The 27,898-nt window shown below is 39.0% G+C and overlaps 1 protein-coding gene across 3 annotated transcripts; it reads left to right on the top strand.

The window, feature by feature from the left end:
- Nucleotides 1-37: 37 nt before the first annotated feature.
- Nucleotides 38-27,702, top strand: Gtpbp4 (GTP binding protein 4). Of its 3 annotated transcripts, XM_046432051.2 has the most exons (17): nt 38-177; nt 2,512-2,682; nt 6,383-6,486; nt 6,571-6,707; nt 7,997-8,097; nt 9,412-9,504; nt 10,433-10,624; nt 11,049-11,114; nt 13,886-13,975; nt 15,200-15,310; nt 17,036-17,113; nt 17,506-17,557; nt 18,146-18,246; nt 19,788-19,985; nt 22,537-22,602; nt 25,056-25,199; nt 26,250-27,702. In XM_046432051.2, the coding sequence occupies exons 1-17, from the start codon at nt 130-132 to the stop codon at nt 26,400-26,402; spliced, it is 1,905 nt and encodes a 634-aa protein (XP_046288007.1). In that variant the 5' UTR covers nt 38-129; the 3' UTR covers nt 26,403-27,702. The 3 variants fall into 3 exon arrangements, with proteins under 3 accessions (XP_046288007.1, XP_058430985.1, XP_058430984.1); XM_058575002.1 differs by lacking the exons at nt 38-177; nt 6,383-6,486 and having other exon boundaries at nt 2,664-2,682; XM_058575001.1 differs by lacking the exons at nt 38-177; nt 2,512-2,682 and having other exon boundaries at nt 6,473-6,491.
- The last annotated feature ends 196 nt before the right edge of the window (nt 27,703-27,898 follow it).

Genomic DNA, 27,898 nt, shown 5'->3' with positions numbered 1-27,898 from the left:
CGGAAGTGACGCTACTACTGAGTCGGCGGCGGAAATGCAATGCGCAGCCGGTGGCAGTAGTCCCGCCCACCCTTGATAGCGGAAGTCCGGTCCATCTGGCGGAGTCTCCTCGTGCAACCTACCGCCAGCATGGCGCACTACAACTTCAAGAAGATTACGGTGGTGCCGTCCGCCAAGGTAGGCGCCGAGGGAGAGGCTCCCCATATCTTGCCCTTTTCCTTGAATAGGTCGTGCGGAGGGCCCAAGACTGTAGCCCTGGGGCCTGGAGAGGGGCGTGTTGTGCCCTGTCGTCCCCCGGTGTTGGGCCTCGCTTCCAGGCAGGCCTCGTCCTCTGGCCATCAGGAACCCCCAGACAGCGGCCTCACTGCCTGAGTCCGAGCCCTCCGCCCCCAGGCCAGGGGTTCCCCGGAGACCAGGGTCCCTGCGAGAGCAGGTGATCCCGGAGGGACTGCCCAGGGGGTGGGTGGTGGCGAGCGGTGAGGAGACGCCCCAGTCGTGGGCCTCCCGCGCAGGAGGCCGTGGTTCATTGCTGTCATGGTTTACGACTTCTTAGTTTTAGGTCTTTCTTCTTCCGTCGGATTGGGAAACGCAGTTGTTTCAGTCGCAGCAGGGTAAACGTTTCTATAGCGTTATTCGGAGGTAGCAAGAGGCAGCCCCCAAAATGTTGAATATTGAGAATGTTCAGTCAGGTTTTTCCGTGGACCTGCGGTGTGGGTTGTGATGGCGAAAGCGCTTATCAGGAAACACGTGTTTGTCGGGCAATCCGTGGGGCACTGCACAGAGCCAATGCAGAGGATGAGTTGCTCTCGTTGAACGTGGTGCACTGTGAATATAGACAGTGTTCTTCCTTTTATTCAAGCGCCAAAGGTGGAATGAGATTGCCTTGGAAAGCTTCTCCAAAAGCTAGTATTTTACGTTCCTAGCATAATATTAGTAGTCATTAAATTTTTTTTTTTTTTGTAGATGGACAGGATGACTTTATTTTTATGTGTTGCTGAGGGTCGAACCCAGTGCCTCACATGCGCTGAGCAAGGACTATACCACTGAGCCACAACCCCAGCCTGAATTAGTACATTTTTACCTACAATCATTCTGGTACAGCTCTCTCTAGATTGTACTATCTGGAAAAAAAAAATCGTTTGTAGGAGTCATGTTTTGTTTGTATTTTTGGCCCTTATGATATTTTCTCATCCATCTGTCAAGTTTGTTGAAGTAATTTGCAGAGTTTTATCTGAAATACAGCTCTTCGGATAATATGAACTTTGTTCATATAAAGACTCATGGAGAACTTTAAAATATATTAATACAATTTCTATCTTCTATTGTCTTGAGTGATATCTGTATTTCTAGAGAACAGATGAATTTGCTTATGTCTAAAAGATGACAACAATTTTCCTTTGGTGATTGGAAGTGAAAAAGGAATCACAGTAGGAAAGTATGGGGACACAGTTCATTGTAGTATCTACTGAGTGAGTGATGTTTGTGCAAGGGATTGTGGGTACAAAATACATAAGATATCATTGTGGAAGTTATCTAGAGGTGTAAAAGAAGCACTTATAACCACACTAGAAATAACAGAATTGTTATAACAAAGAAATATATAGTATATACACTTGGCTTCTTGGTTATCTGTGGGTTCCACATCTGGATTAACCAGCTGAAGATAGAAAATACTTTGCTAAAAAAAATGCATATGTACTGAACACATACAATGGGAGAGTTGGGAAACTTCATGTATTTAGTACCTAACCCTTTATGGGTCCTTTTGGGGAGAATAGAGATCCCATGTGTAGTAACAAAAGATGTGAACATTCATGCCTTTCATAAAATTGAAAGACAGTATTGCGATCACTGTTTGTTTTCTCTGTCACTGGATCCTGAGTTCCTAGAAGGAAGGATCAATGTCTTGTTCATTATTTTATCTTCAGCACTGAAGTATTTCTGTCATTCCAGGATAAAAAATGATCAGTGTTGTTGAATTAATGAAAGTGTTGAGGAGAAATCAAGTAGTTTTTTTATGGCTATGTATATGATTGAAGAAGTAGGGGGATAGATTCCTTATTAAAGAGAAGCAGAAGCTAGTTGCACTGGGGAATGCATTGCAAACACTTTTTTTTTTTATATCCTCTAATGGTCACTTACGTGCTTATGGGAAATTACAAACAGTGGGTTTAATTTACCCACTATTTTATGTCCTTTTAAAAGTCAAAGCTATGCTTATGGAAATTGCAAGATTTTTTTTCTTTGTTTTTCAGATTTATGTTTTAATTGTCTGACTATAGTTTCAAATATTTTTAGGTATGGGGCAAAATTTATTTCAGCAGCTATTCAGTGTTCCTTAAGGGCCAGGAACCATACAGATGAAAAAAGTTGTATATTAAAAATTTAGTTAGAAAAAATACTAGTAATTTAAAATATGTAGTACAGTTAGGTATTAGTGTTTTAAGAAGATTTCGAACAAGTGGATGAAAGGTAGATGTTGAATTGTGTCTTTATTTTCTTTAATTGCAGGACTTTATCGACCTGACATTATCGAAGACTCAACGAAAGACTCCAACAGTGATTCATAAACATTACCAAATTCATCGCATTAGACATTTTTATATGAGAAAAGTCAAATTTACTCAGCAGAATTACCATGACAGACTCTCACAGATTGTAACAGATTTTCCCAAATTGGATGTAAGTGATTCTAGGAGTTGTGTATGGTCATATAAATGTGGGCCTTCAGAGAATCACCATTTAGCCAGTTTGATATAGTCATTTGACAGAAAAACAGAAAATAATTGATATGCTAGCATTAAAGCTGGGAACAGGATCTGTTTTTTGTTTTGTTTTTTATTTTTAGTGTTTTTCCTCAACCAGATTCCATCCAGTGAGGCCCAAAGCTATCTTACCTGACTTTCTTTGAAACCTGTAGGCTTGCAGGGACCAACCCAAACTAGATAAAAGCTGTGGTTATAAACTCTATAGCTCAGGATTCTCTGATGGGCTCACTAGGACACACTGGCATGTCTGAGCTTTGTCTTCTCCCTCTGGCTGGGGCTTTTTCCTCTTGGCTCGATGAGGGTCAATGGGCTGAGATCCACCACTGTGATCTTGTTACTTTATCAGCGGATGATGGTCATTTCAGCACTTATAGTTTTCTTCACTATCAAGAAGAGATGGCAGAGGGAGTTGTGATTCCTGCATTAAGCTAAAGAAGCTGAGTGATTGCCTTACTCCTCAGCATACTGTAGTTTACTAAGTATATTTCTATACTTAGCTATAGAGATATGAGTAGAAACTGCTTGACAGAACCTAATAGCAAAATTTGTGAGTGGCTGTGTAGAATCACAGAGTTGCAAGGTTATTTGAGGTTGTGAAGGATCTGGGTATCAGAACAGTCTTAAAGCCTAAATTGGTCATTGCTGCAAAGTGGTCCTGGAGTATAGGTGAGACAGAGACAAAAGGTGGGTTTACGTGAAATGTTTTTCTTTCATATTTAAAAAATAAATATACAGAAGTGTTTAAAATATGAATTAAAAAATTCCTGTAAAAGACAGGCACTTATTTTGTCTCTCTAGAACTTGACACAGGTGCTCAGTGGATATTGAATGAGTGAATGATTTACTGGGGGAGGTCAAGTACTGGAGATTACCCAAGGATGAAAAAAGAGATTAAGAATGATATTATTGGGGCTGGGGCTGTAGCTCAGCAGGCAGAGTGCTTGCCTAGCACATGTGAGGCATGGGTTCCATCTTCAGCACCACATAAAAACAAATAAAATAAAGGCATGTTGTCCATCTACAACTACAAAAAATTTGAAGAAAAAAAAATGAGATTATTACCAGGCATAGTGGCACTTGCCTGTAATCCCAGTGGCCTGGGAGGCTGAGGCAGGAGGATCGAGAATTCAAATCCAGACTCAGCAACTTAGTGAGGCCCTAAAAGCAACTCAGTGAGACCCTGTCTCTAAATAAAATTGGGGATGTGGCTCAGTGGTTAAGTGTCCCTGGGTTCAATCCCCAGTATCCAAAAAAAAATTATTCTAAACTAACTTGATATTAGGAAGCACCTGATTTAGCAAACAATTTATTTTTATTTTAATGTAATTACCATCACATTCATTTGATTCTTTGTAACAATTCTTATCTTTTCTTCCTCTTCACTTTTTTTTTATACATTAGAGATGGAAGAGTTCAACTACATGAACATTGTATTACTGCTACCTAGTAACAGTCTCTCTACTCTGAAATTGTTCTCAGATAATTGACTATAGTCAGTCACTCATTGGACACTTACTGTGTCAGGTACGGTTCTGAGCACTAGGAATACAGCAGTAATAAAGTCCCTGTCTTCATTTCAGTGGGTGAAAGAGTGGTAAATCAAAGGTACATAGTATGTCAGATAAAAGAAATGTAGCCAGGTTAGGGGAGTCAGAAGTGTCTGCAGGGAGGTGGAGCAGTCACCAGAAGTGAGTGAGCCCTGTAGGCCAAGAAACAACAAATGCAAAGGCTGTGAAGTGGAGGAGACCCAGCGGGTGGGGCAGAGTTTGTGAGGGAGAACTGGAACAGGAAAGGGAGGGGCCTGGCAGTGTGAGTAGGTCTTCGAATTCTATCCTTAAAGAAGAATTTAGAGGGTTTTGGGGATACCTAGCCATTAGGAGGTCAATGCAGTGATTAGGATGTGTGATTTTAAAATCATGGCAACTTAGATAATTGGGATAGTGGAAAGCTGTTGAGAAGTGATTGGCTTCAGGATTATTCAGAAGCAGAACTAAAAGGATATGCTCATAGATTTGATACAGGGTTGAGAGAAAGAATTGGGAAGACTTCAGGGTTCTCCACCTTGGATGTCAAGTCTTGCTTTTCAACACACTGAGGAAGACTAAGAGGAGCAGGTCCAGGCTGTACATGCTATCTTGAGATGTGTGTGAAATATCTGAGTAGAAATGCCAAAGCCATGTAGAAACAGATTTGTTTCATAACGTAGGTACGTACTGGGGATTGAACTCAGAGGCGCTTTACCACTGAGGTACATCCCTAGTCCTTTTATATTTTTTAATTTTGAGACAGGGTCTCACTAAGCCTCGAACTTGGTATCCTCTTGCCTCAGCCTTATGAGTTGAATCCAAGGGTGCTTTCTGAGCACCCCATTCCGGCATTTGCCAAGAAGGGAACAACAAAATGGAGCAAGAGGCAGAAGGATTGTGGGATTGAGGAATTTTTAGTTTTTTAAAAGATATGGTCCCAGCTGCTCAGGAGGCTGAGATAGGAGGTTCTTGAGTTCAAAACTAGCCTCACCAAAAGCGAGGTGCTAAGCAACTCAGTGAGACCCTGCCTTGGGCTGGGGATGTGGCTCAAGCGGTAGCGCGACCGTCTGGCATGCGCGCGACCGTCTGGCATGCGCGCGACCGTCTGGCATGCGCGCGACCGTCTGGCATGCGCGCGACCGTCTGGCATGCGCGCGACCGTCTGGCATGCGCGCGACCGTCTGGCATGCGCGCGACCGTCTGGCATGCGCGCGACCGTCTGGCATGCGCGCGACCGTCTGGCATGCGCGCGACCGTCTGGCATGCGCGCGACCGTCTGGCATGCGCGCGACCGTCTGGCATGCGCGGCCTGGGTTCGATCCTCAGCACCATATACCAACAAAGATGTTGTGTCTGCCGAAAACTAAGAAATAAAATATTAAAATTCTCTCTCTAAAAAAAAAAAGACCCTGCCTGTATTTAAAATACAAAATAGGGCTGGGGATATGGCTCAGTGGTCAAGTGCCCCTGCATTCAATCCCTGCACGCCCTCCACCGCCCCCCCCCAAAAAAAAAAAAAAAAGATTTGGCAGCTAGCAGCACACCTGACCAGTAAATAGTCAGGTGGAGGAAAGAATTTCTGGAGCTTAAGTTCCTGAGTAGCAGGAGAGGGTAGGATCTGGTGCATATGGGGAGGGCTGTCCTTGGCTAGAAGGAAGGTTAGGGTGTAGATAGTTGCTGTCTCTCTTCTGATTGCTTCTGCTTCCAGTTTTTTCCCCCTTCTTGGCACTGGGAATGGATCACTCCCCTATCCCCTCACACATGCTAGGTGAACACTCTACCACTGAGCTATATATCCTCAGCCTTTTTTTGAGATAGGGTCTCACTAAGATGCCAACACTGGCCTTAAACTTATAATCTTCCTGCCTCAACCCTCCAAGTATCTGGGAGTACAGGCACACATCACCATGCCCAGCTTCTTCTGCTCTTAAGAAGACTAAATTGAAAGGGTCATTGGTTAGGAGAGGGGTCTGGAGAGAAGCTTGGGTTTAAATAGAGAGGAAAAGGAAATTATTCTTCACGTGTTGTTTAAATGTAAGGATGTGAAACTATTGAACCAACACAACTGGTCTTTTTTGTTTGTTTTAGGATATCCATCCATTTTATGCTGATTTGATGAATATTCTGTATGACAAGGATCATTACAAGTTGGCTCTAGGACAGATTAATATTGCCAAAAATTTAGTGGACAAGTAAGGTATTTTCTTAAAATAGTGTCTTTTAAGTTATTGTCAAAAGTGATAAAAACAGGCTTACATATTTTTTTATTTTTAAAGTGTTGCTAAAGATTATGTACGGCTTATGAAGTATGGCGATTCTCTCTACCGCTGTAAGCAGCTGAAGCGTGCTGCCCTTGGGCGAATGTGCACCATTATCAAGCGGCAGAGGCAGAGTTTGGAATATCTGGAACAAGGTACTTGTTTTACATGAGCACTTTTTTTTTTTTAAATGTTTATTTTTTAGTTGTGGTTGGACACAATACCTTTATTTTATTTATTTTTATGTGGTGCTGAGGATTGAGCCCAGGGCCTTGCAAGAGAGCTCTATTGCTGAGCCACAACCTCAGCCCCTCCCCCGCCTTTAAAATATACATATTTTTTTTTCTTTAAAAATTTTTGTTTTGGTGCAAAACATACATATATTTTTTAGTTGTTAATAGACTTTTATTTTATTTATTTATATATGGTGCTGAGTATTGAACCCAGTGCCTCACATGCCAGGCAAGTATGCTACCACTGAGCTACAGCCTCAGCCCACAAATGTTTTTTAATGTGTTTTGTTGAGGTGATTGATACTTGTTGAGGACTTATTCTTAAGGTGTTTGTTTTAGAGATGATGGGATCAAATGATTTTTTTTTAGCATAATCTATAAGAAATTCTAGTAGGCTAGTTATTATTGAAAAAGTACATAGTAATTATAATGTCTACAAACTATAATTACTATTAAACAAAATACATGTTTTTAATACTGAATAGGTAAGACATAGATGTGAATCTTGGGAAAATACTGAAGAATATATGAAAGTAAAGTAACTCACAGTTTTGTTTATTATTGACAGTTTTATCTTTAAAAAATGCTTTTATTTAACAGAACAGTTTCTGAATTTTGGAAAAATTTTGTGGAAAGAGTTACTTACTACCTCCTACACATGTGTTTTTACACTACAGTCATTTTGACTTGTCTGGTTTTGTTCTCCTTTCCATTGCATTTTATATATCATTTTTGACCAGTTTTATGATACGTGAGTACTTTGAAAATTTTTTCCTACATGACTTTTGGCTCTGCAGGATACCCCAGTGGGTGCCACTCAAGTGTGTGGTGTTGCAGATGAGGCAATTAAATGGAAGTAGTTCATGGGCTAGCCAGTGTGTGCTTCCAAACATGCTGCTGTCCCAATAACCTCACTTAACAAAAATCATCTGGACGCTTCTCCAGATGTGTTTTTGGCCTCCTCACCTTTGACTTATTGAATCAAAATAGCAGGTTGGTAGGCCTAGAAATTTTTGATTCATCTACATTTGGGAAATACTATTATATATGCACATATATGCTGTTACTCTGCAATTTTTCCTTTTTTCCATTCACTTATATTTTCTCCATCACGTTTGGGTAATAAAAATTGAGTGAGATTAATGTAACTATGAGCTTACAGTGTAGCTAAATTTTGAGTCTCTTAATCTTTCAATTTAAACTTTTCATAGTGCGTCAGCATTTATCCCGCTTGCCAACCATTGACCCAAATACAAGGACTCTACTTTTGTGTGGGTACCCAAATGTTGGGAAATCCAGCTTCATTAATAAGGTAGGTGTGTTTTTTTATTATAAAGCAGATTATTTGACTATACTAGGACAAAGTGATACTGTATTCTCACTTGGTGGAATTTAGGACGCTCATGGTAATGTTTCTGGGTGACCGGTTAGTGCTTTAGTGAACACTACCCTAGTCTTCAGGAGGTCCTGATACCAGGTTCCCCTCAGGAAAGTGTAATTCATTGTCTGAACCTATGCTTATATTGCTATTACAACAAAACAAAACATTATTTTAAATTCTTGTATGTGCCTCACAATTTCTGAGGAATTTTAGAAATTTGAGTGCTTTTATGATGACAACTAGAAAGCTTTTCACAGGTGTGTTTTATCAGCTTATCCTGGGAATGGTTGTGCCAGAGGAGTATCTGTGACAGGTGACACTGAGCTGGACTCTCCTAGTCTGCAGCTACTCTGTTGGTGGTTTGTCACTTTGATTGTTGTGTCATCTTTTATATAAACTGTGAGGTCCATTGTAGTGGTCAGTTGTTGAGTGTCTCTCTACCTGAGTGAATTTATTAAGATCCAAGTGTAATATTTAAGTAATTGAGTAATTTGGTACTTCAGAACAATTTAGCTGATCTTGAGGAACCTAAAAGGAATGGAAACAGCATTTAAAATGTTAGTTTAAAACTAGCAACCGTTGAGGTATCAAAAAAAATTGCTAAAATATTAGGGCTTACATGGTACAAAGAATAATTTTTTGCTCTGAAGCAGATCAGTGGTTTTATTTTGACAAGTTACCCTGGCATGATAACAAGCAAAGCTCTCCATGGTCTTGGTTGAAGTGTTAAATGCTTGTCAGCATGGGCTGAACCTTTCTATGACCAGCCAGGACTCTGGGGGCTAGTGTGGCATCTGCTAGCTACATCTGGCTCTTTTAAATTGTATAAACTAATTAAAATGAAAAATTCAGTTTCTCGGTCACAGGCACCATATATTAATTGTTCATTAGTACCACACTCTGGTGGGGCCCCATTTGGAAAGTGCAGGCATAGAGAGTTTCTGTCAACAGAGAGCACTCTTGGGTGGTACAGGTAGTGGGAGAGTGAGAGGAGGTGTTTTCCTCATAGGCTGGGCCTTCCTTTGCCTCCTGAGACAGGTCCAGTGGTTTGAGGGATGAGGAATCAGTGCATTTACCAAAGTTAATAGCTCCTGACCTATGCAGTTTAATCATGTGAAGTTTTTCTGGGTTTTTCCCTACTAAAAATCAGTCTTAATAATGTATAGGTATTGTGCTTAATTATTTGAGAAGAAATGAGTTATGGAACTTGTGTGACTGTGGAAGTTTTCATTATTTTTTTTCAAGGTGACGAGAGCAGATGTTGATGTTCAGCCCTATGCATTTACCACCAAGTCTCTGTTTGTTGGGCACATGGATTATAAGTATCTGCGTTGGCAGGTAAGCGTCTTATCTGTACATATACAACAGACCTTTTTGTTTTTGGATTGTTTTGGATTGATGTTCCTAAGGAACTACAGTGTTTGTCTGTATTCCATAGTGCACTTGTTTATTTATCTCCTTTATGAGCACTGTCCTGTAGGGAGGATTCTGAGGATTAGGAAAGAGATTTTTCTGATGTCATCAAGAACTTGAAATTTCTTTTATTATGAAAAATGGGGATGTATTAGGGCAGTTCATATTTTATATATAATTTCGAGGAGGCAACCAGCTGCCAGTGTGTGATTTAGTGATTTTATTTCATTATTATTATTATTATTTGGTACCAGGGATTGAACCCAGGGATGCTTAACCCACTGAGCCACATCCCCAAAACTTTTTGTATTTTATTTAGAGACAGGGTCTCACTGAGTTGCTGAGGCTGACTTTGAACTTGGGGTCCTCCTGCCTTAGCCTTCTGAGCTGCTGGGATTACATGTGTGCACCATCACACCCGGCTTCATTTCATTAGTGATTGCTGCCAATGAAATGAAATTCTCTTTGTATCATTCCTAACTCTGCCACTAGAAATGGCATCAGCTATTTAAAAACATGAAACAATTTGTTTCCGTAATTGAATTTGACTTAAAAAATAACAAAATAATTCTTACAACCTGGGAGAGTTTGCTAGTTATTCCAGTTTTTATGGTATGGTCATTAATGAAAAGGAATAGTTTATCTCAAGGTATTTGGTTAGCTCTTTAGCTCTGCAAGGTCTCCACCTCTTTTGTTTTAATGTATTAAGAATGTGTTTTTTTCTTATTGCTTTGTGTCATCATTTACTTGTTTTGTTAGGTCTAGTTTAGGTATGTGAAAATGACTTCTGGGTTGTACTGGACAAGAAATTTATGAGTAAATGTATGTAGGAGTAATGAAGTCTGGTTATTAGGTTGTAGATACTCCAGGGATTTTGGATCATCCTTTGGAGGATCGGAACACCATCGAAATGCAGGCTATCACGGCCCTGGCGCATCTTCGAGCTGCCGTTCTGTATGTGATGGACTTGTCTGAACAGTGTGGACATGGGCTGAAAGAGCAATTAGAACTTTTCCAGAATATCAGACCTCTCTTTATCAATAAGGTATTTACAATCACATTTTAATTTACACAGTACTTCTGCCTTATCTGTGGGGAATGAATTGCAAGATGCCCCCCCCGCCCCCCGCAGTGCCTAAGATCACAGATAGTACTGAACAATGTGTGCTATTTGAACAAAAGCACCATGATGCCACAATAGTTGATCTGATAACTGAGATTACAAAAAGTTATTGACTGGTTGGTAGCATACACAGAATGAAGACACTGGTCAAAGGGATGATTTACATTCTGGGTGGGATGGAGCCGGGTGGTACAAGATTTCATTGTACTACTCAGAATGGTGTACAGTATAAAATTATGAATTGTTTATTTCTAAAATTTTTCATTTTAATATTTTACAGATGGGGGACTGCAGTATTCCCCAATATGAAAGAGATAATTTTTTGTTTTTGTTTTTTGCTTTCTAGCCTCTTATAATAGTAGCAAACAAATGTGATGTGAAACGAATAGCTGAACTTTCTGAAGATGATCAGGTAAATCACCTTAATATTTTAATCACTTTTATTCACTATTCTGAGTTCTCTTATCAGCCTAAGTTTTGAAGGAATTTAGCCTTAATAGGCCAGATACTATCCTCTGTAGTCAGTGGCATAACCATTAGGTAAACCTAAGACACAGGTTCTATGGAACCATCTGTGTGTTTGATGGGTTGATACATTGAACCTTTGAAAAATGTCGTTACTTTGGAAAGGATTATTCTTTTGAATTGGTGGCTTAGAAGAAGTAAGTTGTGGAGGTGAGTTTATCTCTTCCAGGCCTCAGAATATCAGGTATACCAGGGCAGCATTTCCAAAATAAAGTTCTTATTAGGATGTATATATGTATGTGTTAATAGAAAGGATTCTGTGGTGAAATGAGTTTCAGAAACGAGTGATTAAGTGTAGGACAACAAGAATCTCTAAGCTCTTATAAAGTGGGGCTTTCCAGAATTGCGAGTGTCTGCTAACATATTCTCTGGGAGGCAGGCAATGTAATGAAGTGTGATTTTTCAAATAAATTTGACTCTGTAGCCCTTTTTAATAGGCAGCTTTTTGGATGAATAAATACTTTGAGAGACATGTACTACTATAGTGGTTTTCACACTGGTCCTTGGAGCAGCAGCACTGTTATCACTTCTGCCTGCTAACTTGTCAGAAATGTAGATTCCTGGGTATACCTGGCTACTGAGTCAGAAAGCCTAGGGTATGGCAGCAGTCTGAGTCCAGCAGGCCTTCCAGGTGACTGGAGTGCACTAGAGTTGTGAGAACCACTGCACTTGAGTGAGAAATGCTGTCTGGCCACGTCCTGTGGAGTATGCTTCATTGACCCAAATTGAAGAAGGTCCTGAGGTCAGATGAGTGTGTTGTTTCCCGTTCAATGTCTTCTTCTACTTGGATGTCTTATAGTTGATAAGGATTAGCTTTTCTTAAATAGCCATGCTGGTTTTCTCAGGACACAGCAGTGAATTCTTTAAATTATTTATTAATTATATGAATATTGATGCCAGAGAATTATTTGTCTTTGAAAGAACTTTTATGTCTACTAGTTTAGTTTTTCAGTCTTAAAGGCATTGGAGGAGAAGAAGAGTTGGGGGGCAGTAGGTAACATCAGAAAGGTTTAAGAAGGATTTTGTGGTCAAATGCTTAAGCTTCGGGTTAGACAACCTCAGGCCCCAGCTTTACTACTTAACCAGCTGTGCGGGGGGGGGGGGGGGGGGCGGGGGAATGAGGTCACTCTTCTGAGTCCTGGAGTGGAAGTAATGCCTGGGACATTGGCTACTTGTCAGCTGTGGTGGGGAAGTAAGGTCATCTTTACAATCCCCAGCTTGCCCAGAGAAGGTAATATCTAGTTACTTACCAGCTGTGTGGTAGAGAAGTAGGATGACATTTTGGAGTTAGCTTATCTGTTAAGTGGAAGTAATGCCACATCATTGATTGTTGAGAAGTTTTCATGAAATCAGGAAGCAAATGCATAACAGGCACTGTTATAATATTGTTGTTTGGTTAAGTGAACATTATTTTACAGTGATGTTGTTACATAATAGTTACACATATGACAACTATCACATGCATAGGTAGGCTCAGTGACCAGCCTTTTTTAGGGTCATAAGTTGCCAAGTGGCAGAATTGGTGCTCAAACCCTTGTTTTCCCTGAAACCACAAGCTGGGGATTGTAAAAATGACCTTACTTCCCCACCACAGCTGACAAGTAGCCAATGTCCCAGGCATTACTTCCACTCCAGGACTCAGAAGAGTGGGACCTCAGATGCTGTACTAATGGAAGTAGACCTGTTCTTGAGCAGCTTCACTGTCATGTGTTGGTCTTCTGCCTCTGAACTGTGGTTATGTACTCAGTTAGATGTAAATGTGGCATTTGCTGGAGGGTGTGCAAATCAAGCCCCTTCTTATAGAGTCTTAATGATTCTGTAAGAATGTATTTGTAAACATTTTTTATTGTTTTTTACCTAAGGAATTCCTTTAGGCTGTGAAGCAGATTTTTTAAAGAAGAAAGAAATACCATTGAGCTGGTTGCTATTGTGCCTATCTGTAATCCTGGCTACTTGGGAAACTGCAGGAGGATCACAAATTGAAGGCCAGCTTGAGTAATTTAGCAAGGCTCTATCTCAAAATAGACAATGAAAAAATGCCAGGGATATAGCTCAGTAGTGGAGCACCCCTGGGTTCAATCACAAGTACTGCAAAAACACAAAAAATAGCACTGAAAACATTTTTTATAAAGTCGATCCTGATTTTGCCTGTTTCTGTTTTGGAAAGTGATTTCTTTCAGAATGTTCTGTAGAACTTTGGATTACACTTGGCTGTAGTTTGGTTTGATTCTCCCAGGTTGCTTGCTTGTTTATTTTTACTGCTAGGGATTGAATCCAGGACCTCATGCATGCTAAACACTTAGATGTACCTCCAACCCCTTACAGAAAAGTGTTGGGGGAAAACATTTAGATGCCTGTTTTTTTTTTTTTTTTTTTGTAAGTACTTATTATATTAGCAAAGTGACAAGAACTTTCTCTAAAGAAATAATTCTAAAATATCACCATAACAAATTTTCACCAAAATTCAGCCATAATTTTCCATGGTTATTAATCCTAGACAAAATGTACATTTTTAGATGCCTGTTCTTTGGGGGTAAAATTACATCATAGACATTGAGCTATTAGCATTTAAGACCTCCATTTGCATGACAATACAGTTTGTTCCTTAGGGAACTGAAAATCAATATTGCATGTCTCATTTTTCCTTTGTGTTCACAGAAAATATTTGTAGACTTGCAAGCTGAAGGATTCCCTGTAATAGAGACCAGTACCCTGACTGAGGAAGGTGTTATTAAAGTTAAAACAGAGGTCAGTACTTGAGTAAGTCAGGTATCAATCTTTTTATTGCCCATCTTTTGTTTTAGAAAAGTCATTGGGGGGCTGGGGTTGTGGTTCAGTGGTAGAGCATGTGCGAGGTGCTGGGTTCGATCCTCAGAACCACATAAAAATAAATAAATAAAATAAAGGTATTGTGTCCAACTACAACTAGAAATATATATGTGTGCTTGTGTATTACGTATGTGTGTTCGTGTGTGACACATGAAAAGTCATTGGGTGGGGAATGATTTTTCTAGGAGTTATTAACACTGAGGAATGGTATATTATAAGATGGATCATCCACATGGACACAGAACACTCATGCCGTTGCCCATTCAGGTGAATGATGGGATTTGAAGAGATAACAGTTGCCCCTCAGTATAAAGTGGTATGGTATTTTCATATCACCTAAGTACATCCACCCATGTACTTTGAATTATTTTTAGATTACTTACAATACATAGTACATTGTAAATGATATGTAAGTAGTTGCTATATTATATTAGAGAATAATGATGAAGAAAAACCAGTCTGTACATGTTTAGTTCAGAGCAAGTTTTTCTTCAAATGCTTTTGCTCTATAGTTGGTTGAATTGGTAGTTGTGGAAACTGTATATGGAGGGTCATGTACTTTACAGTTCCCACTATAGGAGGTATTAAAATGGCTGCTCTATCTTTTGACCTTCCTCTGTGGCCATGGTAAAAAGTCCTTTATAGAACATTTTTAGTCATAGAATGAAAGAAGTAGTCTTAAAATCAAGAACATCTTGGGAGAGGCAGTCTTCTGTTCAGTTTCACATGCTATCTTATTTTCTACATTAGCATGTTACATTTTACTTGGAAGGGATTAGTTGGTTGAGTGCTGGGCAAGAGCCTTGCATCTAGATGAGGCAGATAGCGGGCACTCATCTACACAGGATTGCTCATGGTGGAAGTGAGACCTGATAGCGGGCACTCATCTACGCAGGATTGCTCATGGTGGAAGTGAGGCCTTGAATGGGACATGGGAGGGCTTCTTCAGGATTCTGGCTCAGGTTGGCCCTCTTCTTTGTAGAGAGTGACCTGCACCAGCATAGATAACTATTGAGAGAAAATGCTTAGAAGTTCCAATCTAATCTATCAGTGAGTGGGGGTTTGATTCTTGATTCTTCCTTCAATGTAAGGCATAGGGTTCATAAGTCTTTGTGACTCTGCTTTGTTTTCGTACTTTGTTAGGCTTGTGACAGGCTTTTGGCACACCGAGTGGAAACAAAAATGAAAGGAAACAAAGTGAATGATGTGCTGAACAGGTTGCATTTAGCTGTGCCTAACAAGAGAGATGATAAGGTAAGGTGGCCTTTTGAGGGAACCTTTGAGATATTGTGATGTTGGTGCTGGTCACAGCCTTTCCCCAAGGTGGCTGATCTAGTTACACACAAGCACAAATGGACTTCATGATTAAGCTTGTTTCTCATTCATAATAAAGTTACTCATATACATGGTAAAGAATTGGGGAGGCAAAGAAGGTAAAGCGCCATGTAAAACCAGCTTCTCAGATGCAGTTACTTTTAACTTATCAGTCTTGTTTATCCTTCTAGGAATGTGGTTTTGTTTGTTTTGGTACCAGGGAGTGAACTCGGGCACTTGACCACTGAGCCACATCCTCAGCCCTATTTTGTATTTTATTTAGAGACAGAGACTCATTGAGTTGCTTTGTGCCTTGCTTTTGCTGAGGCTGACTTTGAACTCTTGATCCTCCTGTGTCAGCCTCCTGAACCACTGGGATTACAGGTGTGTGCCACTGCGCCTGGCTCAGGAACGTTTTTGATAGAGTAGTTGTTTTTTTTTTTTTTTTTTTAATTTTAAGCAGTTGGACATGTTTTCTTTTTAAATTTTCACTTTCTTGCCACTATAAACACTGCACACCTTTATACATAGAATTAGAGTGTTTTGGAAATCTGTTAATTTTAAGGTGTGAAATTGAAAATGCTACCATCAAAAATGCTTGTCTAGTTTATATCGCACTAACAGTTGGGATATCATGTTGGGTATTAATTGGTCATCTTAAGAATATAAAGATGGTTTTCTTATTGTTAAATGTTTCTTCAATGATGAATGCAGTTGAGCTTTTTTTTCTTTTTGTTTTCCTTATTGACTACCTTAGGTTATCATCTTCAGGTTGATTTGTAATCATCTTCATGGTGATTTTTTTAAAAAATCCAATTCTTCTCATAAGTTCTATGAATATTTTTTCCTCTCTGTTACACACTTTTCATGTTTTGGCGTTTTTCTTTTTTAACCTCAGGGAATTACGTGTTTTTCAACTATTAACGTATAATGTTTCCTTTATGGCTGCTGCATTTTCTGTCATACATAGGAAGGCCTGCCATCTAAAAAACTCTTTTTCTTCCATATTCCCTTGTTTGTTTGTTTGTTTAATTCACCTCTTTTTTGGCTACATTTCTTCACTGTCTTGGATTTTTTTGTTCTAAGGGGGGTGCAAGTACTACTTACCTAGCTAGCTCTCTTTTCAGTTAATAGTCATTTATCTCAGAACTGATTATTGATATTTTTCTGTTGAATTCCTAACACATACTTGGATTTATGTGTTAAGTTTCTTATTCATTAATTCATATGTTATTTCTTCTGCTTTACTTCCTTACATAATTTTTCTTAATAATTTTGATTTTTTTTCCCTAAATAAACATTAGGACCAGTTTGTGGAATCCTCCTGGCCTCCTTGCTCAAACTGACCTTGAAACCCATGCCCCGCCCCCCGAATATTTTTTTCTCCAAATTTTTTATTGGTACATTATAGTTGTACATAATGGTGGGATTTGTTGTTACGTTTTAGTACATGCACACAATGTAACAAAATAATTTGGCCAATATTATTCCCTAGTGCTTACCCTCCTCCTTCTCTACCTTTATGGTTTATTTGAATTGATATGGGTATGGTTTTTATAGTTTCTCTGCAGACAGAGAATTTGCTCCTTGTTTTTCTTTTTTTTAAGGTTTCTTTCTCATTCAGCAAGATGCTTCACATAAATATTTTTAATAATGTCTTCTCAGGAGAGGCCCCCTTTCATCCCAGAAGGAGTAGTGGCACGCAAGAGGAGAATGGAAATTGGGGAGCCCAAGAAGAAAAGGGTATGTTGCTATAACTCGGGCTAGTTTTATGGAGAGGGAGCAGAATATGCACTGTGATAGGCTTGTGGCCTTGAACATGTGGAATATTAAAGTCTTGAAGGAGGCTTGGAGAATGGGACACAAGCTGAGCACACCCAGGACCCCACCCTTTTAGATTCCAGGACACAGCAGTGAATTTTGAACAAAAATCTCTGCTCTCTTGGAGCTCTTTAGTTGATGGTAGATTGCAGCAAACAAACTGTATAAGATATGTAATCATCATAGTGTCCATCTGTAGCTTTCCTACCTGAAATAGAAGTTGAACCCCAGAGGTACTGAAAGATGTAGAGGACATTGCAACAAGGTGATTTGGGGCTTACTAGGTAATTTTTTTTTTTTTTTTTCCATTGCAGGAACGGGATCTTGAGCTGGAAATGGGAGATGATTATATTTTGGATCTTCAAAGTAAGGGCTACAGTGTAATAGTTATTTTAAATGCTGATTATATATGAGGTATTTGAGGAAAAAAAGACAAGACTTAAAAGAGTGGAAGTCGCCAAGCATATTTGTCAGGTTTTTTTTCCTTTTTATTTTTCAATTTAATTTATTGAAAACTAAATTATATACTTACAGGGCTCTGAGATTTCTTTCCAGGTCATGTTCTGTTTTCAGATGAGACAGTATTTTTCTAGCTTGAACAGTTGTTGGTCAGGGTTGACCTTTTTTTTTTTAAAGAGAGAGAATTATTTTTTTAAAAAATAAATATTTTTTAGTTTTCGGTGGACACAACATCTTTATTTTGTTTTTTTTACACGGTGCTAAGGATTGAACCCAACACCCCACGCATGCCAGGCGAGCGCGCTACTGCTTGAGCCACATCCCCAGCCCGGTCAGGGTTGATCTTGTTAGTAGTGACTTACACAGTATTCAACAAGTGTTCTGTTATATTTATGAAGTGATGAGACTTGGTATAAGTTATAACTCATTTGGGGCATAATGTACTTTAAGATATTAGAAACTATCATAAACTTAACTTTTTTTTTTTAACTTTAGAATACTGGGATTTAATGAATTCATCTGAAAAATATGATAAGATACCAGAGATCTGGGAAGGCCATAATGTAGCTGATTATATTGATCCTGCCATCATGACGGTCTGTCACTTTTAAAATTATTGATATTTCCTTTTTAGTGTGACTGTTGGAAGATACAAGCACATTTTGCTGATTTTTGTTCCTTTTGTTCTCTTCATGTATATCCCTCTGCCCCTGTCCTTCACCACCCCCCCTTTCTCTCTAAGACATCACCACCCCTCCATCCCTGATGGCATTGCCTCCTCTGCCCTCCCTGGTCCTGGAGAAGTCCTGAGCTCTTCCCCCTGTGCTGTAAGTGGCTGTCAGTCTGGCTAACATTGGTACAGCACTGTGAATCATGTTACTGACCTGCATTCTGTCAGGCTTTGGGGCTGTATTTCTCCTGCCTGTATTTCTTTCTGTCCAGCAGGTGGCGTCACATTGTCAAGAAAATCGCAATTCCATGGGGTGTGAACTCTTCTTATCTCCTGTTTTCTGTCCCTGTCTCAGCTATTCTTCTAATCTGAGAGACTCTGATTTAACTCTGGAGAATGCTCAGCCTCTTCTTGATCTGTGGTTCTTTAGAGTTTTGCTCCATAACCAGCATCTTTCTTCTCAGTATCTCCTCCCTACTTGCTTTTTCTTAGCACATAAATGTCCACAATTTTCTTGTCTTTTTGAAAAACAAAAGCTTTGTTTATCCTTATGTCTTCCTTTAGTTCATATCTTGTTTTTCAAGACTCTTTGGGAAAAATACTTTACAAAATCTTTGCTTTCTGTATTTTTCTACTACTCAATTCCTTTTTTCATTTACTTGTTAAGTTTCATTTTCTGTAAGCTCTTCACGTCCTCCATCTCAAACTCATTTCCACTATAGAAGTTGAGCTGGTTAGAGTGCCCAAAGAATGAACCTGAATGTCAGCCACCTTCACTCCATTCCTACTGTTCACTTACTTGTTACCCTTGTCTTCTATCATCTAATTTTCATCCTTTCTTCCTCTTCCATTATCTCCCTGTTTTTCCAACCTCTTCCCCTTTCCATGCTGTGTTCTCATTCCCATATATGAGCAATCATGTGATGCCCGTAAGTTTTCCCTCTGTGTCTTGTGTGTTCATCTTCTCTTGTTTCATTTCCAGTTTCCAAGACAGATTGGCCAATCTGGCCTGTCCCATCCTTTCCCAGCCTCTTTCCTTTTCCCCTGTCTGTTAAGCTTCTGTTCAGATTGGTTTGTTAGAGTAAAATATACATGCATGTATTTTTTAAATTTTTATTTTTTCTTAACAACTTCATAGATTATATTTAGAATGATATTAGAATGGATAAATTGGATATTATACAAATCTATTACCTGTCTTTGCTGGGAATGTTGGGGAATGAGGGAAGTGGTCTCTGCACATTTTTAGACTTGAAGTTATCTTGGAGAAAGGGCAGTGGCGTAGAACAGTGCTGGATGTGAACCCTGAGTGTCCATGTCGTCTCCGTTTTGTTCACAGAACCTGTTTTCTGTGAGATAAGTTCTGTACATGATCAGGACTCAACTGTGACTGGATCATGTTACCACACCTACTTAGGAGTTTTTTGTTGTTGATTTTGTTTAATTGTGATTACTCTATTTTTGAAGAAATTGGAAGAGTTAGAAAAAGAAGAAGAGCTAAGAACAGCTGCGGGGGAGTATGATAGTGAATCTGAAAGTGAAGATGAGGAAATGATGGAAATCAGACAGCTAGCAAAACAAATTAGAGAAAAAAAGAAGCTGAAAATCCTACAATCAAAGGAAAAGGATACACAGGGACCCAGGATGCCTCGAACTGCTAAGAAGGCAAGTTTTGTGTCATTCCTAAAAGGGACAACCTGTTTTTTGTGTATTGGATTCTTATGTAAGTCATTACGAAAGACAAGGTTTCAAGTCATTTGTGACCATAAAGTTACACATACTTAGATGTGTTGGTGTATATTGACTTGCAAGGCGGTTTCTCTTGATCTATTATATTTTGATTACAGTGCCCTTTCATTTTTAAATTCAGCACAATTGTAAATACAATCATTTTGTAGTAGTTGTACCAAGTTAAAATTGTAACTTACAGTTTTAAAGCCATCAATTAACATTTTTTTTTTTTTAATTTTCTATATTTGCAAGGACTCTTATTACCTTTTACAACTTACAGAAACCTAACTCAAATCTTACTTAAACTCAAAAGGTGATTTCTGGCTCCTGTAACTGGTTAGGGTGGGCAGAGTTGTACTTTAGACATGAATGGGTCAGGCAATGTCAAAATCCTTCCCATTTCTCAGCTTTGCCTCTGGCCTCCCAGGCCGTGGGCACACCCAAGCATTATGGCCATGGCAGGGTTCTATAATAACCCTCCTGGACCATAGGAAATGAGGTAAGGGAGCACCAACTCCCAAAGAAAGAAGACAACTGGCAGGCAGCTAAAATATAATAGGAGAGGAAGAAAAAAAATTTGACATTATAAAAACTTCTCAGAAGATATTCATGCTTTAAAATGTGATAAATGAATGGTTCTTGACATAACTAGGATATTTTAATTTTTCCTGGTGGTACTCATTGATTTCTGGGAGGAAAGATGTTGGCACACTGAATCTGTCTCAGTGTGTATTACTACCATCCACTTTACTATCTCATCTATACCATGACAGTCCTTCTCTTATCCCCTGGGTTTTTTTTTTTTTTTTCTTAAATATTTTATGTTTTAGTTGTAGCTGGACACAACACCTTTATTTCATTTGTTTATTTTTATGTGGTGCTGAGGATCGAAACCAGGGTCTCATACGTGCAAGGAGAGCGCTCTACCGCTGAGCTACAGCCCCAGCCCTCCCCTGGGTTTTTATGAAGAATGAAAGGACAGTATACCTTGTATCTTAACAGAGAAATGTAAATGTTAGTTTTCATGGGATTTAATTGAAGTATCCAAAAACATGCAAGTAATCCCGAGTAAAAAATACACCTTCTAACAGAAATGTGTTACAGGTCATTGTAAAAGGCATGATCTGTAGATATAGAGAAAATACAAGCTCAGTTTGTCTTATCCGATTGTACACCCACATCATAGATCACTTATGTGATTCCCAGAATATGTGTGGGGGGGTGGGAGGCGGTGAGGGAGAGGTTCCATTCAGTCAATAAGCAAGCAGTCAGTTCTGCAGCATATAGCAGCGGGGCATGCTCTAATTGAAGTCACTTCTGATACTGTCTACTTGGAGATAGCATCAAAACCCATATGTTGAAGACTCAGTTTCATGGATTGCCCCTGCTTTAGATACTAGTTCAAGTCCAGGCCTCTGCAACTTTTGACTTGGCAGCTGTAAATTGGGGTTACCAAGATTCTGTCTTTGGTTAATTTGGTTAATTTGCAATGTGCGTCACTGAACTCAGGAAAACACTACACTTACCAAGTACACTCATTGACCTACTTATTATAAAGTACATTTTAAAGGACACAGATGAAGAGATAAGTAGGATGAGATCTGGAAATGTCCCAAGCACAGGAGTCTCCTTGTTGTTGGGCTGTACCATCCTCCCCTGCACTTGAATGGGTTCTTGTCCACACTACTGCAGGCTTCCACATGTTCAACCTTCTAGAAGGTTTTCAAACCTTGGCCTTCTGGATTTTCATGGGGTAGACTGAACAGGGAAGCCCAGCAAGGCTATTTTTTAGATTCTTCTTGTCTTGTGTTGTAGCATTCCTTCTCCCCAGGGATCTTTATGATCATCTTTCAAATGAGGTAGATAATTTTTCTTTTTCCTTTTTTTAAATTTTGTTTGGAACTGGGGGTTGAACTCAGGCATGCTCTTGAGCCACTTCCTCAGACTTTATTTATATTTTATTTAGAGACAGGGTCTTGTTGAGTTGCATGGGGCCTCACTAAGTTGCTGAGGTTGGTTTTGAACTCCAATCCTCCTGCCTTAGCCTCCTAAACCACTGGGATTATAGGTATGTACAACCACACCTGGCTGAGGTACATGATTTCTTGATAACTAACTTCAGGACAGAAAGGCAGGGGAAGACTGGAATTTATTTTTAGTTTGACCTGCCTTGAGAAAGAGAAATAGCTTCCTTCAGAGGAAAAAGGAACCAGAGAAAGGAGGGCAAAAGATCAGACAGTTTGCTTCCTGAGACCTGAAATACCCTAGTTATAGCAAAGACTCTCCTTCATCTCTGTTGCTCTATAGCTGCTTCATCTTACTGTTCTAGTCATTTAGAAATAACAAGGAGTGTAAGAATTATGAACCAGTAATGTGTACCATAGTAGTAGATGTATTTTCCTTTTTTTTTTTTTAATTTCTTTTTAAACATTTCATCTGACCAGTTTTACTTAAAAACTTTTTTTTTTTTTTTTTAACTTTTCAGGTTCAGCGGACAGTTTTGGAAAATGAGATGCGTAGTCTTGGTGTTGACATGGATGATAAAGACAATGTAAGTATGCAGGGATGGTTTTATGTGTAGTCTTGCCCTGCTTAATCACTTGGATGAGTTCCAATAAATCCGTCATTATGTGATTGGTCAGCAGTGCATCAGCGTGTGTCTATATATAGAGGTTGTAGCCTGTTGCTTCTAGGGCCAGTGAACAAAATTAAGTCAAGCACAAGAGAAAATGATGCGATAAAGATATGCAGTACACATGAGCTCTGTGAGGCTGCTGCCAGCATAGCAGCATGCCATTCCACAGCAAACTTTTTTTAATAAGTAGGAGTGCCCTCTAAAAAAAATGACAAAAATAGTAAAATACGAAAGCCAGTAACATGTCTTTTATTATTTTCAAGTGTTAGGTACTGTATATAATTGTATGTGCTACACTTATGTGACTGGCAGCATAATAGGTTGTTTATACCAGCATGACCACAAATCTAAGTAACATGTAGTGTATGACGTTGTGGCAACTGTGTTATCACTAAACAACATCCCCATTCTTTTGAGACAGTCTCACTAAGTTGCTTAGGGGCTCACTTACCTACTGAGTCTGCCCTCAAAATTGCAATCCTCCTGCCTTAGCCTCACAGCTCCCTGGATTATAGGCATGTGCCACCACACCTGGCTTCCATTATAATTTGTGGGACCACTCTTTTATGTGATCCATCATTGACTAAAGTGTTGTTATGTTGCATGTGACTGTATTCATGGGGCTAGCTTCAACTTTGTTTAAATAAAGAAAACCAAGATCTTGGAAACTTGTGAAACACAAAGTTGATGCTAGAATTACAGGGAGAAGAAATAGGAACATTCTGTGTTTCTGGTGAGCAGATTTATTGCTGTAGGGTCTGGTTTGAGGTGATGGATTAGCAATTAAAGAGATAGCCACACTGTTCCAATTCCCTCTTGGGGAATTCTTAGGGACTTATTTCATTGTTCGTGTTAGTGGTACAGAAAGGTGACATTCTCAGAACTCGGCTCTTACTGCTAACAATTCAAGTAGAATTTAAGATCTCACATGTTCCCTTGTCCTTAATTAAAACTCATCCTTGAGGATGGGTAAGGTTTGCCTATGTGTTACATAAAATTCAGTTTTAATTAACATCAGGTAAGTCAGATGAACCCAATGCTTTTGCTTATCTACCTCTTTTATATTGATGGGAAATTTGGAAAATATTAAACTAAACACAAAAACAGTCCTTACCTAGTAGTTATATCATACAAAAATAAAGTAGGTTCTCTCTCTCTCTCTTTTTTTTTTAATATACCTTTATTTTGTTTACTTTTTTTTTTTTTTAATGTGGTGCTGGGGATCGAACTCAGTGCATCAGGCACTGAGCCCCAGCCTCATAAAGTAGGCTTCAGTGGAGGGTTTTTCAGTCTTTCTTTTTAAAATATATATTTATGATTGCAGTCCATATATTCTACATCTCGCTGTGGTATCCCCCCTCCCCCCATTTTAGAGTCAGTTTCTCACATTTTAAGTTGAGTAACAATGTATTTTTATTTTAGCTCTTTTGGATTGTTTTGAGTTCAAAAATTCATTTGTTGTCACCTCAGAATTTATCTTCCTGGGATCTCAAAGACTAGAAAGCATCTTACATATCTGTTAATAATTCTGATTTTTTTTTGCTGTGATGAATTATACTGGAGCTTATACATCTTCATATAAAAGATCCTTTTCATGTTACTAGATCGTTTTCTCAAAAATGATCCAAGAAGTGGAATTACCAAACTCAAAAGAGAACATTGTGTTCCGTTTTTCCAAAAGTAGTAGGATAATTTAGATTCAATCACCAGTGTGTGAGTGCTATTAGCTTCACATGTGCTTGCTTGGAGAATTTTTCTAATATTTGTCTATAGCTTCTGACATTTGGTTGCTTCTTCAGTGCCAGGCTTAATGCTTACATGCCTTTCCAGGTAGTTTCACTATCCTTATCTTATAGACCAGGTAATTGTGGGTGAACAAGGTTAAGGGACTTGTTTAAAGTCCCATGCCCAGCATGAGGCAGAGCCGTGACTTGACTAAGGTCTGACTGCAGAACACATCCTCTTAGGCAGACTACATGCCTTTGCTTGAACCTCAGGGTTGAACATTCCGTGTGTTGGTTGTCAGTTTGTGTTCAGATGGATAACCCCAGAATGGTGGGGTAAGGGAGAGGTAATTTTTTAATGTATGAAATAATCAGTTGTGATGCTAAATCTGAGGTTCAGTTTTGAAGGGGAGGTTCTGAGTTAACTTTTTAAATGGAACTAAAATCAGCTTTGTAGCATCAAGCAGCTTATATTAAGAATATTTCACCAGTAATTATGTGAAATTAATTATGTATATCTTAAAAGATCTTTAGCTTAAAACTCCTTACTGTCCATTCGTTTTGTTAGACTAATTTTGATTATCACTGGCCCTGAAAGCAAGGCTGGGATCTAGAGCACCACAGTTTGTTTTCTGTGCATTTCAGGCCCACTATGCAGTCCAGGCAAGAAAATCTCGGAGTGTCACTAGGAAGAGAAAGCGGGAAGAATCTGTTCCTCCCTCTTCTGTAGCCCGGAGTAGGAGCTGCTCTCGACCTCCACGTGATGTTTCTGGTCTTCGGGATGTCAAGGTTAGTCTCTGTGATATGTAATAATGAGAAAATGAGAGCCTCATATGTAATAGTAAAAAAAAAAAAAAAAATAGTATTTGTTACTTGAGGGCTCAGGGAAAACACCAACAGTTATTTGGAGGAGCAGGAGTTACAGGTGGGAATTTAGCTGTGCACTCCATTCCTTAGTTTATTGACATCCTTTATAGATGAGCTTAAGCCATGGAACAAACAATTGGATGCCCCTGGCAGTCGCCCTTAGTGGACCATTCTTTAATTCTTTCCTTTCCCTTTTCCTTTCCCTTTCCCCTCCTTCCCTTTCCTTTTCCTTTTCCTTTTCCTTTCCTTCAGAAGCATGATCTCATAGTACACCAGCAGTCCGAGCTTAGGTCCCAGCTATTCAGAGCAGTGCTGGGAAATTAGCATCAGGGGCCTCAATCCCAACAAGCCCACATGGAGGAACCAAGCTGGAGGGAACTGTTTTGGATGATCATGAGATGATCGTGTTTCTTTTCATTTTATTATGGGAATGTTTTCTGTTCAAAGTGATAACTTGGGTCACTATCATCATTTCTAGTTTCTTGACAAAGGCACATTGAATGTCCACAATCTCTTTGATGAAATGTCTTTTTGAAAAACACAAAAATGTTTGGTTTCATATCTTGAAAATTCAGATACAGGAGAAAGTCTATATGTATACTGGCAAGCAGCTTACATTAGGGAAGCCTGAATTTTTCATTCCATCGTGCTGTTTCCATCTGGAAATTTGGGTGTTAATATTGGCATAGCCCCCTTGTCAGTCAGATGTGAGTAGTACATTCTCCTGAGCCCGACTTTCAGTGTTGTTTATAAGGATTTATAACAGTTATACCTTATGTCCCAGTTCTTCCAGGTACAAAAATTATACTAGATATGGTTTTCATTTATTGAGTTGCTACAGATACTGTGGTGAACCTGAGTGGATTCGACTTATTAGGATCTCTTTATAGAGAAAACCTGTTTCTTTTTTTAGCACTTGGTGGAGACTTATTTGGGTTTCATTAATTAACTTTTTTGTCTTCATCTCTATAGATGGTGAAGAAAGCCAAGACTATGATGAAGAATGCTCAGAAGAAGATGAATCGCTTGGGAAAGAAAGGGGAGGCAGATAGACATGTGTTTGATATGAAGCCTAAGCACTTACTCTCTGGAAAGAGGAAAGCTGGTAAAAAGGACAGGAGATAGCATCCTTTTCAGTTGACATGGTTTGCCTAGAATTTTACTGTTTAATTCTTGGTTTGGTTTCATGAAATTGGAATCATGATCTAGTAACTGAAAAGACAGTGGAAGTAACTAAAGTTCTTCTTTCTTTCCTGAAAACTGGATAACCATATATAGGTGTGGGAAATTTTAATCACTTCATGATACTATAATTTTGAGTAGATGGTGTTTCTGCATTTAACGGAGTGTTTGCTTCAGAGTCACCATACAAGCTTCAGATGTCAAGTTTTCAACAACAAAATCACAAAGAAACAAAGTATGGCCTAATAAAGTAAAAACTTGATAAAGCCATCCCTTGTAGCTGACTTAATAGATAATAGACTTTCAACAAACTGCTAGGGAAGATTTGCAGAAGTAGAAGTATTGGTGTTACTTGGTTGTTTTGATGGAGAAAACACTTTTGCAAGAGGGAGATTTGGATCATCACACCTGAAGAGCCCTTTTTGTGAAGAAGCACTCTACTTGTTGGGCGTAGACAGAGGCTACCAGCCCTCCCCTGCAGGATAGAAGGCATATCCACTTATGAGTGTTAGAACCCTATGTTTAAAATTCTCTCTCAAATTATTTTCTAATGGGGCTGGAGATGTGGCTCAAGCGGTAGCGCGCTCACCTGGCATGCGTGCGGCCCGGGTTTGATCCTCAGCACCACATACAAAGATGTTGTGTCCGCCGATAACTAAAAAATAAATATTAAAAAAAAAAAAAAGAAGAAGGAAAATTTTTTTTCTAGTCTTTGTATAATATATTATTGTAATCTGTCTTCAACTATTTTATCCAAAATAAACCTTCAGAAGAAAATAGTTTTGATTTACTTTGCTATTTGTTACAAGTCACTGTAGATTTGGTCAAAGGGAAAAAGGTATGACCTTTTCTGTTTTTAAAGCAAAAATACATTTTGAGGAGTAAAGTGCTTAAGGTTATATAGCAATCCAGTGTGACATGTTCAAGAAAATAACAAAAATGCCACCATACCATCACCAAGCTACCTCTTTGGACCCTATTTTCACTTAATATTAAATGGGGAAAATAGAGAGGTATGTGTAAGCTCAAAACCCTCTAAACTGTAAAATGTAACAAGCATGCTGGAATATTAAAGGGAAAAATACGTTTTGGCTACAAAACACTATTATCATTACCACTGACTTTGTATGTGGTTAAGGAACAGATGCTGCCGGGCTCAGCAAGTCATGCCTCCTAGTACCCTTTCAAGTACCCCTGTGTATCTTCTATGTTTTTTTTGTAATATAATTCAGATTTTTCTGCATATTTATGTTTATATTGTATTATATGTTGGAAGCATAATGATAACTGCTAGGAAAGGTTATATTAAGAAATAATCAGATTCAAGTGACATCTATGTTCTGATTGCCAGTAGCTGCTTCTGATGATGAATGGATGAGTTGCCATTATTGTAAACCCCCATTAGCTAAACTATAAGGAAATTAAAGGGCCACTGCTTT

Source organism: Marmota monax, unplaced genomic scaffold (assembly GCF_021218885.2).
Source record: "Marmota monax isolate L192 unplaced genomic scaffold, Marmota_monax_Labrador192_F-V1.1 WCK01_AAM20220418_F8-fsc00071, whole genome shotgun sequence".
Lineage (NCBI taxonomy): Eukaryota > Metazoa > Chordata > Mammalia > Rodentia > Sciuridae > Marmota > Marmota monax.
This window is presented reverse-complemented; position numbering and strand designations above follow the sequence as displayed.

Excerpts from the sequence above, each read along its gene's own strand:
- Gtpbp4 (XM_046432051.2), top strand. The coding sequence starts at position 130 with ATGGCGCACTACAACTTCAAGAAGATTACGGTGGTGCCGTCCGCCAAG. Across the intron at positions 22,603-25,055 it reads ACATGGATGATAAAGACAAT|GCCCACTATGCAGTCCAGGC; the intron begins GTAAGTATGCAG and ends TGTGCATTTCAG. Across the intron at positions 25,200-26,249 it reads CTGGTCTTCGGGATGTCAAG|ATGGTGAAGAAAGCCAAGAC; the intron begins GTTAGTCTCTGT and ends TCATCTCTATAG.